Genomic DNA, 12,566 nt, shown 5'->3' with positions numbered 1-12,566 from the left:
AAAGAAAAAACCCTTAATTAATGGAAATGCTTATAAAAAGTATAACAAAGATTTCATTAGGAAAAACACAAATTATTTAACAAGTGATCTGACAACAGATATCTAACCATCTGAAAGAAAGGTAAAATGGAGCATCATCTGACATCCATTCAAATGTAAATTCCACACCAATATTAAAAAGAATTTTTTAAGCTATAAAAATCATCTTACAAGCAAATGTAGGTATGGGACGACCTTTCTCATCAGGACCAAAACCATAAAATCTTGGCACAGAGGTTAGTGGAGGAGCATTCAGGAATAAAACTGAACATATAAAAATTTGTTTAGCAAAAGCTATCATAAACAACTCTGAAATAAGCACATGTAGGTGTGTATATATGTATATGTGCAGATTTGTATATGAATGGAAGTGTGTACAATGTATGCATTGTAATATGTATGTACATAAACGCACCGTTTCCCAACTAGAGCAGCTGAAAGAGCCTTGAAACAGGCTGCAGTGAGCCTGTCTACCGCCCAGATAGTGAGCTTATCTACTGCCCAGATAGAGGATCCTGAGGCAGCCAGAATCCAGCCAAAAAGCGGAATCCACAAAGCAGTTTGAAGAGGGAAAGTCTTATAAAGAATCATTAACTATTTACACAGGATTAACTACTAAGAAGGAATAAAAGAGAAAAGAGAAGTGTAAGGAATATCCTAGGATGGAAGGAAAGAACCGAAGGCAGTCCTAGTACGGGGGCCTGCTCCCCAAGGCTGGATTCGGGGCTCCTGGAGACAGTGTGGCCGCAGCAGACTGGGAGAGAGTAAGCTGGGCTGCCCCAGCACTTGCTCCACAGTAGGAGGGCCCAAGGCACTGGGCAGGGAGCTGCAGGCGGGGACTGCCAAACAGGAAACTGCTGTGGTGTCAGTAGGCCACAGGTGGAAGGAGGGGAGCCCCGGACAGGAACTAGCAACAAAATCTGCTGGAGGGTGAGGACCACTGGGAAGCCCACACACGTCCACGCCACTGGCAACACAGAACACGCAGGAACAGAAGGACACCTCCCACAGGGGCCCTCCAACACCTCCACGGACTAAGTTTATACATGCCAGTTGGAAAAGTAGGTCCAATAAGAGAAAAAAAAAAAGGTGGATTTGGAGCTAATTTTATGCAAAAAATTGATAACTAACATAGTTTCTAAAAACATTCCCCACAAAAAGCAACCAGGGCTCTATGAAGAGATGGCTGATTCCAAGGCTGCAGCATATAAACTCACAGATGAGCACTGAATGTCTTGCTATGCTTAAAAGTAATAAGTGCTTTAAAAAAACAACAACTAAAACATTTGATGGGGAAAAGTTTCAAGGACAGAGAAGCCAAAGTAAAAGGGGCCCTACCGGTCAAAGCTAGGACAATTTGGGCATCTAGCTCCCTGAAAGAAAGTGTGAAAGTAAAAGGCACTCAGTTGTGTCCAACTCTCTGCGACCCCATGGACTGTAGCCTTCCACGTTCCTCTGTCCATGGGATTTTCCAGGCAAGAACACCGGAGCGTTCCCTTCTCCAGGGGATCTTCCCAACCCAGGGATAGAACCCAGATCTCCTGCATTGCAGACAGATTCTTTATCATCTGAGCTACCAGGGAGGCTTAATGAATTCTGAATTCTAAACTATTAGGGAGTAAAAATTAGGTATATGAGTCCAAATAAATAATGGATAGGTGGGTAAATACACAAAGAGACACAATACACAAACATGCAGCTATACAGATAGAGAACGCAGATTCAGGTAAAAAGAACAGTTACAAAGACACACAAACAAAGAGATAAGGGAGGATAATCACTAAGGTGGAAGCGGTACTGGAACTGAAGAATCATTATTACGAAGCCATGATGTAAACACTGGTTTGTGCAAGAATCTATGGATGTTAAATCTAAGGGGCAATTCTGTAAAAGAGCAGAATATATTCACGATCTTAAAAGTTTTGAAAGAAAGAAAGGAAGACAGGGATGGAGAGATAGAGGAAAGGAGGAATTCAAATATAAGTAATAGTCTCATAAATGGCCCCAAAGATACCAGGTCCTAATTCCTGGAACTTGTAAATGATACTTTATTCAAAGAGTGCGTGCAGATGTGATTAAGGACCTTGAGAGGCAGATATTACCCTGGATTATCAGGATGGGCACTATCGCCATCACAGACGTCTTGTAAGAGAGGGGCAGAGAGAGATCTCACACAGAGAAGGCAGCAGGGTGTTGAGTAGACAGAGGTTTGAAGATGAGGCCTTGCAGACTCAAGTGATGCTGGCACAAGTCAGGGAGTACACCCAGTCACCAAAAACGGAGAGAGGCAAGGAGTGTATTCTTCCCTAGAAGCTCTAGGCTCTGCTAACACCTTGCTTTCTGCCCAACGATATTTATTTCAGACTTCAGGCCTCCAAAACTATTAAAAGAAAAAAAAAAAGCTCTATTGTTTTAAGCCGTCACAAAAACAATCCTTCCTCTAATTTCTCTCTCACGTTTTACTAAAAGAAGCAAGAAGAAACCACACCAAACTTATTAAACACTCTGGTTGGAAATCTCCCACCCTCTTCCTTTGGTACCTTTCCTACTTTCCACACCACCGTACGCAACCAAGTTGCTAAACATTCTACAACTACGTAAGAAGGACCCACTCCCTTCCTCTAACTTCCAGTAACATTTACCTCATTTTCCTGCAAACCTTCACCTGCAGTCTTATCAAAGACCATGCGGCTTCTATACACAACTTCCTCAAGACAGTGTAGGCCCTCACAGTCGCCTCAAAGCTCATGGCTCATTCCAAAGCCACTCTCCACATGTTTGGGTTTTGTCATAACAGCACTCCAACTTCCAGGTTTAAAAAACAACAAAAAAAAAAGTAAGTACTTATTGTGATGTAAAAAATTATCCCAAAACTTGGTAGCCTACAATAACAAACATTACTACCTCACACAGCCTCTGATGGTCAGGAATCCAAAGAGGCTAGGCAGGATGGCTCCAGCTCTGTGTCTCTCATGAGGCTGCAGTCATCTCAAAGGTCTACTGGGACCGGAGAAATCTGCACCTAAATTCATCCACATGATCGCACCAGGTTTCAGATGGCTGCTGGGTGTTGATCGTGGCCTCTGTTTCTTTCAGTGTGGGCCTCATCGTAGGCTGTGTGTGTCCTTACAGTATGAAAGCTGGTAATCTTCAGAGCAAGTAATGAGAGAGAGAAAGAGAGAGAGAATACCCCCAAGAGAGAAGCCACAGCTTTTATAACCTAACCTCAGAAATGACACATTGCCACATTTCTTTACACTGCTGGTCACACAGACGAATCCCTGGGAATAGAATACACAAATGTGTAACTAGCAGGAGAGAAGGATTACACATGGCCATCTTGGAGATGGTCTATCACAAAAGGTATGGTCCAAATATTTAGCAAACTAGCACACAGCGTGAATTTGATTTACTGATGTAGTATAAGGAAAAAGGATTCCATTAGAACTATACTGTCATAACATGTATATGTATGGCTGAGCCCCACTGCTGTTTACCTGAAACTATCGCAACGCTGTTAATCAATTAAACTGCAATACAAAATAAAAAGTTTTAAAAACCTACATTGTCACAGTAGTCATCACAATTAAACAACAAAATATAATTGTTACCTGTTTAATGAACAATATTTACAGTCATAATGATACTAATATTACAGATGAAGTTGATTAAAAATTCCAGATTTGAAAATCATTCTACAGATTAAGCATGGAATCTTAATTATGATTACTGAACAAAATGTAAATATTACCACCTTTGAGAAAGTTAAAATAAGCATAAAAGTTTCAAAAGCTAAGTGGTAAAAGGAGCTAATGAGGTAAGAGAGGACAAATACACTCTTAGATTCATCTTACAGAGACAAATGGTATTGTCCACAGTTATGGAACAAAGAAATAGAGACGTGGTCAACAGAAGAACTAAAAATATTATGTAATAATACAGGGGAACGGGTAAGTCAAATTCTTACCTACCAGAGTAAAAAGTAAATAGACACATCATAAACTGTTATACCAAAGGAAAAAAACTGTATAAATTTACTATTATAGATACAGAATACACACTCAAGAAATGAAAAGTAAAAAAGATAAAAGCCAGTTTTCTCAGGAAGCAAAATTGGGAAGAAGATGCACAGAGCAGAAAATTACACTGCTTTTTTTTTTTTGGAGGGATATAACCATTTGAACATTGGTTTATAACAAGTTTCTCATTTATAACATTATAATCCTATTTTTGTATACACCACAGCATGCTCACAATCAAAGTCGAGTTTCCATCCATCACCATGCATTTGACCCCCTTTAACCATTTTGCCCTATCCCCACTACTCTTCCCCCTGATAACTACCAATCTGTATCTACGTGTTTGTTTTTGTTCCGTTTCATTTCGTTTAGATTTCACATGAGTGAAATCATACGGTATTTGTCTTTGTCCATTTGACTTATTTCACTTAACATAATACCCTCTAGGTCCATTCATGTTGTTGTAGATGGCAAGATTTCATTGTTTCTTATGACTGAGTAGTATTTCATTGCATATCTATATATATATATATATATATATACACACACACACATACATATAAACATCTTTATCCAACCATCAGTGGTATTTAGGCTGCTTCCTTAGGTTACATACTATAAATAATGTTGCAATAAACATAGATCTGCATCAGTCAGTCAGTCAGTTCAGTCACTCAGTCGTGTCCGGCTCTTTGCGACCCCATGAAATGCAGCACACCAGGCCTCCCTGTCCATCACCAACTCCTGGAGTTTACTCAAACCCATGTCCATAGGGTCGGTGATGCCACCCAACCATCTCATCCTCTGTCGTCCCCTTCTCCTCCTGCCCCAAATCCCTCCCAGTATTAGGGTCTTTTCCAATGAGTCAGCTCTTCGCATGAGGTGGCCAAAGTATTCGAGTTTCAGCTTCAGCACCAGTCCTTCCAATGAACACCCAGGACTGATCTCCTTTAGGATGGACTGGTTGGATCTCCTTGCAGTCCAAGGGACTCTCTTCTCCAACACCACAGTTCAAAAGCATCAATTTTTCGATGCTCAGCTTTCTTCACAGTCCAACTCTCACATCCATACATGACCACTGGAAAAACCATAGCCTTGACCAAATGGACCTTTGTTGGCAAAGTAATGTCTCTGCTTTTTAAATGCTATCTAGGTTGGTCATAACTTTCCTTCCAAGGAGTAAGCGTCTTTTAATTTCATGGCTGCAATCACCATCTGCAGTGATTTTGGAGCCCAAAAAATTAAAGTCTGACACTGTTTCCACTGTCTCCCCATCTATTTACCATGAGGTGATGGGACCAGATGCCATGATCTTAGTTTTCTGAATGTTAAGCTTTAAGCCAACTTTTTCACTCTCCTCTTTCACTTTCATCAAGAGGCTTTTTAGTTCATCTTCACTTTCTGCCATAAGGCATACATCTTTTCAAATTACTGTTTTCACATTCTTCAGAATACCCAGAAGTGAAATCAAGGGATCACACGGTATTTCTATTCATTTTCTGAGGAATCTCGATACTGTTTTCCATAGTGGCTGCACTAATTTACATTCCCACTCCCAGTGTATGAGGGTTCCTTTCTCTTCACATCCTGTCCAACACTTCTGATAATCAGCATTCTAAGGAGCATGTTCAGTTCAGTTCAGTCGCTCAGTCGTGTCCAACTCTTTGTGACCCCATGAATCGCAGCACGCCAGGCCTCCCTGTCCATCACCAACTCCTGGAGTTTACTCAAACCCATGTCCATAGGGTCGGTGATGCCACCCAACCATCTCATCCTCTGTCGTCCCCTTCTCCTCCTGCCCAAATCCCTCCCAGTATTAGGGTCTTTTCCAATGAGTCAGCTCTTCACATGAGGTGGCCAAAGTATTCGAGTTTCAGCTTCAGCACCAGTCCTTCCAATGAACACCCAGGACTGATCTCCCCTAGGATGGACTGGTTGGATCTCCTTGCAGTCCAAGGGACTCTCAAGAGTCTTCTCCAACACCACAGTTCAAAAGCATGAGGGGATATCTAACTGTGACTCTGCTTTGCATTTCCCTAAGAGTGATGTTGAATATCTTTTATGTGCTTGTTGAACATCTGTATGTCCTCTTTGGGAAAAGATTTATTCAGATTCTCTGCCCATTTTTCAATCAGGCTGTTTGGGTTTTTGGTGTTGAATTACAGGAGTTCTTCATATATTCCAAACGTTAGCCCTTAACAGGTATAATTTGCAAGTGCCTCTCCCACTCAGTAAGCCATCTTCACTTTGTGAGTGGTTTCATTTGCTGTGCTGATGCATTTAGTTTGATGTCATCCCACTTGTCTCTGCTTTTATTTCCTTTGCCTGAGGAGACATACCCAAAAACATTACTGCTAAGACTAATATCAAAGAGTGTACAGCCTGTTTTCTTCTAGGGACCTTATGCTTTCAGATCTGATAGTCACATCTTTTATACATTTTGAGTTAATTTTTGTGTATGGCGTAAGACAGTGTTCCAGTTTATTCTTTTGCACACAGTTGTTCAGTTTTCCCAACACTAATGGAGAGACTTTCTTTCTCCATGGTATATTCTTAGCTATCCATATATATGTGTGGGTTTATTTCTGGGCTCTCAATTCTGCTCCATTGATCTGTATGTCTGTTTTCTGCCAATAACATGCTATTTTGATGAGTACAGCTTTGTGCATGCATGCTAAGTCGCTTCAGTTGTATCTGACTCTTTGTGACCCTATGGACTGTAGCCCACCAGGCTCCTCTGTCCATGGGATTCACCAGGTAAGAATACTGCAGTGGGTTGCCATTTCCTCCTCCAGGGAGCTTTGCAGTGTAATTTGAAATTAGGGAGTGTGATACCTCCAGGTTTGTTCATTTTCCTCAGGATTACGTCAGCTATTCCGGATCTTTTGTGATTCCATACAAATTTTATGATTTTTGTTCAATTTCTATGAAATCTGTTGTTGGGATTTTGACAGCGATTGAATCTGTAGATAGCTTTAGGTAATATAGGTATTTAAACAATGTTAATTCTTCCAATCCATGAACATGGGATATTTTTCCATTACTTTGTATTTTTTTTCAATTTCCTTCAACAATGCTTTACAGTTTTCAGTGTACAAGTCTCCACCTCCATGGTTAAGTTTATTCCAGAGTACCTCATTCTTTTTGTTGTGATTGTAAATGGGATTGTTTTAATTTCTCTTTCTGCTAGTTCTTATTAGGGTATAAAAATGCAACAGTTTTGTATTTTGATTTCATATCCTGCAACTTTACTATATTCATTTATTATTTCTAATAGATTTTTGGTGACATGTCTATAGAGCTTTATATATATAAAATCACATCATCTGCAAATAGTGACAGTTTTACTTCTTCCTCTCCAATTTAGACGTTTTTTCTTTTTCTTGCCTAAAAGGTCCGGCTAGGACTTCCAATACTATGTTGAATAAGAGTGGGCATCCTGATCTCACTGATAAAAGCACAGCTTTCAGTTTTTCACCGTTCAGTATGACGTTAGCTATCAGTCTGTCATACATGGCCTTTATCATGTTTAGGTACGTTCCTTCTATAATAATTTTATTTTATTCAAAGTTTATCACAAATAGATGTTAAAATCAGTCAAATGCTTCTTCTGCATCTATTGAAATAATCATATGATTTTTATCTTTCATTTTATTAATGTGGTGTAGAACATTAATAGATTTGCAGATACTGAATCATCCTTGTATCCCTGGAATGAATGCCACTTCATCATTATGATCCTTTTAGTGTATTGTATTCAATTTGCTTAATATTTTGTTGAAGACTTTTGCATCTATGCTCATCAGAGATACTGGCCTGTAATTCTCTTTTCTGCATGTTATCTTCACCTGGTTTTCATATCAAGGTAATGATGGCCTTGTAAAATGTGTTAAGAAGCACTCCCATCTCAACTGTTTGGAAGGGCTTCAGAAGAACAGGTATTAAATCTTCTTTGAAAGTTTCACAGAATTCACTGCTGAAGTCATGTGGTCCTGGACTTACGTTTTGGGGAGGCTGCTTTTTTTTATTAGTCTCAATCTCTTTACCAGTGATCAATCTATTCAGATTTTATACTTCTTCATGTTTCAGACTTGAAAGGTTGAATGATTCTTAGAATTTATCCAGTTCTTATAGACAGTCCAAATTGGTGGTATTTTCATTCATAGTAGTCTCTTATAATCCTTTGTATTTCTGTAGTATTCATTGTAACTTCACCTCTTTCATTTCTGATTTTATTTGAGCCTTCTCTTTTTTCTTAGTGAGTCTAGTGTAAGGTTTGTCAATTTTACCTTTTCAAAGAACCAGCTCTTAGTTTCACTGATCTTTTCTACTGTCTTTTAAATCTTTATTTCATTTACTTCCACTCTGACTTTTATGCCCTTCCTTCAACTGACTATATACTTCATTTGTTCCTTTTTTCTAGTTCCTTTAGTTTAAGGTTAGATTACTAGAGATTTTCTAGTTACTTAAAGAAGGCCTATACTGCTATAAACTTCTGTGTTTTTGCTGCATCCCATAGATTTTGGTATGTCGTATTTCCATTTTCATTTGTCTTCATGCATTTTTTCTCTTTTGATTTCTTCATTGACCAATAGTTGTTCAGTCTCCACATACTTATGATACTTTCCAGCTTTCTTCTTATAGTTTGATCTTTAAAAAAAAATTATTTGCCTGTGTCGGGTCTTAGTTGCAGCCTGTGGGATCTTTTCACTGCAGTGCAGCAGTTGCAACATGCAGGCTCTCTACTTGTGGTGCCGGGGTTAGTTGTCCCACGGCATGTGGGCTCTTAGTTCACCAACCAGAAACTGAACTCACATCCCCTGCATTAGAAGACAGATTCTTAACCACTAGACTACCAGGGAAGTCCCTGGCCAATTTTCTTAAAGAGACTTAACTTGGGTCCCAACATAGAGTCTATCCTTGAAAACAATTCATGCACACTTGAGAAAAATGTGTATTCTGTTGCTTTTGAATAGAATATTCTGTATACATCTGTAAGAATGGTCTAATGTTTCATTTAAAGTCAATGTTTCCTTGTTGACTTTCTGTCTAGATCTATCCATCGATGTAAGTGGGATGTTCAAGTCCCCTACTATTATTGTGTTGCTGTCAGTCTCTCCCTTTAGGACTGTTAATAATTGTTTTATATATTTTGGTACTATGTCAGATGTATATAAGTGTATTAATGAGTCATGTCTTCTTAATGGACTGTCCCCTTTACCACTATATAACATCCATTTTTGCCTCCTGTAATATTTTTGGCTTTAAGCCTATTTTTGTCTAATATAAGTATGACTACACATGCTTTCTTCTGGCTGACAACTGCCTGGAGTATCACCTTTCATCCCTTCACAATGAGCCTTTATTTGTCTTTAGAGTTTAGCTGAGTATCCTAGAGGCAACAAATAGTTTTTAATCCATCTGGTCACTCTGTCTCTTTTGAGTGAATTCAATCTATTTACATCTGGGGTGATTACTGACATTCGAAGACTTAGTATTGCCATTTGTTTATCATTTTCTGGTTGCTCCATATTTTTTTGTGTTTCTACCATTTTTTCTTTTTAGCTGTTACAAGTAGAGCTGCTGTGTATAACTGTGTGATAGGTTTTGTCTGGACACTTTTTCAAAGCTGTTTTCTAAGTGCCAGACGTGTAGTGTTCAGGTCACAGGTGAGCCTTGTTTAGCTGTGGAAACATCCAGCTAAGTTTCTCTGGCGTGTGGGATCTTCCTGGGAAAGGGATCAAACCTGAGTGTCCTGCATTGTCAGGAAGATTCTTTACCACTGAGCCACCAGAGAAGCCCCAGTTTGGTGGTTTTTGTGATGTTCTTCTCAGTTTCCTCTTTAATATGTTTCATGTTTCTATTCTAGATTTTACCATACTGTTTTTGTTTTATGTTTTGCTCTTTTGGCTGCAAGGCATGTGGGATCTCAGCTCCCCGAGCAGGGATCAAATCTGTAACCTGCACTGGAAGGCAGTCTTAAACCTGGACCGCTAGCGAAGTCCAGTACAGCAGCATTATTTTTAACAGCCAAAAGGTAAAAGCAATCCAAGTGTTCACTTCAGTTCAGTTCAGTCGCTCAGTCGTGTCCAACTCTTTGCGACCCCATGAACAGCAGCACGGCAGGCCTCCCTGTCCATCACCAGCTCCCGGAGTCCACCCAAACCCATGTCCACTGAGTTGGTGATGCCATCCAACCATCTCATCCTCTGTCATCCCCTTCTAATGGATGAAAAAACAAACAAAATGGTGTACATACACCCGATGGACTATATCAGACATAAGAAGGAAATTCTGATACATGCTACCACGTGGATAAATCTTGAGAAATGATGCTAAGTGAAATAAGCCAGCCATAAAAGGACAAATACTGTATGATTTTACCTATATGAGGTGCTGATCCACAGTTGGTTGAATCCATAGATGAGGAACCTGCAGATACCGAAGGTCGACTGCACTACACCAGACAAGGGACTTGAGCATCCACAGACTCTGGTACCCACACGGGGTACTGGAACTAGTCCCCCATAGACACTGAGGGACAGCTATGCAAGAATAATTCAATGTCACCTTATGTTCCTACAGGGGTTTTCTATTTGTTTCATTGGTTAGAGTTTGAGCTGTTGTTCTGGTGCTGTTTTTTTCATGAAAGGGAAGAGCAAATGCACTCTGCGTTAACAAAACCACAGCAAGAACATGAAAAAACAAGTGACCCAAAAGGACTGAAGTCTGGCCTGCCGTGTTCCTCTCTGTGGCACTTGAGCCCGCAAAGTGAGCCTCCCCACCCAGAGGGGAAGATGTAGAAGGAATCTGCCTAAGACAGCTGTGCAAAATGGAGCTGGGGAGCCTTATTTGTGCACAGAGATACTCTGGAGAATAACCCAGATACTCCATTTGATTTCATACTGGAAAACTCTAGGAGGACAGAAGCAACTGTAAAAAAAAAAACTACTCAGCAGAGCCTAAGGCAGTAGCTGTGCTTCCACTCCTTGATTTAGCCCAGACAGAATGGATGGCTGCCCATCTCTACAGGAAAAAAGTTACAGGAAGTTCTGCAATTATCTTCAATGAAAGCACATGAAGCCGCAACTTTTTATACAATGTACAGTACAAAACCAGTTAAGTATCATATTCAAGCCTGCACTACTATGCCTTGCATGCTTTGAAACTTGGACAGCACAATGGAAGCCACTCAGAAAAACACCTGGAATAAAGGTTGGGGAGGCTACACCTGAACAACTTTTTACTCTTACAGAAGTGGAATGTTTAGAAGTGGAATGTGTAAATGCACCAATGGTTCAAATAAATGACAGCTACTATAAGAATCTGACACCTAAGAATACTGAAGAAATTATTGAGGAACTTAATGCTGGCAAAATCCCAAAACCTGGGTCAAGGAGTGGATACTTCTCCTGTGAGTCAGTCAGAAGTCTCACCTCTTTGACTGAACCACCTAACACACTTGGTTTTGGTGTGCAAGCAGGCCTTTAATTTATGTTCAACTGTAAATATGTCACTGAAGAAATAAAATATGAATCTCCTAGCTTAAAAAAAAAAAAACATGAGAAAACAACTTCAAGAGCTTGCAGCATAATAGGAATTATCTTAATAAGTGGCTTCTGATTTCATGGTGCAGTGTTTTAGTGTTCAATGTATACACATAATTAGCTAGTCATCACTTTTCAAAATCACAATTTCAAAATAATCACTTACCAAACACTATTCCTTTAGCAAATGGAGGAAACAATTCTGAATGTCGAAATAAGTTTTTGTGAATTTGCCATAGTTCTTTGTGAAGTTTCTTAAAGTCACTATATCTCTTCCATACGATTATCTACAGAGAAGAAAAGAGAGAAGAAAATTAAATGTGTATCTCATAGTCAAACCATTTAGGTTCATATATTGGAACAAGAAAAAAAATTTTCATTAAAGTACTCAAAACTGTCATGCAAAGGCAAACAAAAATGTTCTAACCAATACAGTCCTGTCTGAAATCAACTAATAATATTTGCTTTAAAAATATTAAAAAAATATATATATATATATAAAGCAGCAATTCTCCCCCCAACTGTTTTGGTTTTTAAATTTCATTTTAAGAAAGCACTCTTTTCTTCATATTAGAAAAATAGTCAAACTAGTACAAAAAAGGTCTACACTACACAAAATGTCACTTAACCTCTTCAAACATTAGTTACAGTTGCCCTGGAAATGAGTTAGATGTCAAAATATATATTCATCTCAAAAACAGCATGTTTACAAACACAAAATAATTTAAACAAATTTAAACATAAAGAACGTACTCAGCACTTGCTTTAAAGGATAAATAATCTGAAAAATACTAAAGAAGAAATAGCTTTGTAGCAAGTAATTAACCTAAACTTTTGCATTTCATAAAATCTCAGTTAAGACAGTAATAAGATTTCTGGAGGCAAGGTAAATCCTGATCAGAATACCACTAAAATTAGGATGTGTCAAAAAACAAGATAACAATCATTTAGATTATATAAC

General features: G+C 39.0%; 1 protein-coding gene and 1 pseudogene across 3 annotated transcripts in view; one reads left to right on the top strand and one right to left on the bottom strand.

Annotated features, from left to right (window-relative positions):
• RPS6KC1 (ribosomal protein S6 kinase C1) overlaps window positions 1–12,566 on the bottom strand; it is a 195,942-nt gene that overhangs the window by 160,878 nt on the left and 22,498 nt on the right. For all 3 annotated transcript variants that reach the window (XM_043486363.1, XM_043486364.1, XM_043486365.1), the window contains one exon: window positions 11,772–11,892. In XM_043486363.1, coding sequence (XP_043342298.1) covers window positions 11,772–11,892 — 121 coding nt within the window. The remainder of the gene's footprint in view (window positions 1–11,771; window positions 11,893–12,566) is intronic.
• Window positions 10,482–11,549, top strand: LOC122452267 (annotated as a pseudogene).

Source organism: Cervus canadensis, chromosome 13, assembly GCF_019320065.1.
Source record: "Cervus canadensis isolate Bull #8, Minnesota chromosome 13, ASM1932006v1, whole genome shotgun sequence".
Taxonomy (NCBI): Eukaryota; Metazoa; Chordata; class Mammalia; order Artiodactyla; family Cervidae; genus Cervus; species Cervus canadensis.
This window is presented reverse-complemented; position numbering and strand designations above follow the sequence as displayed.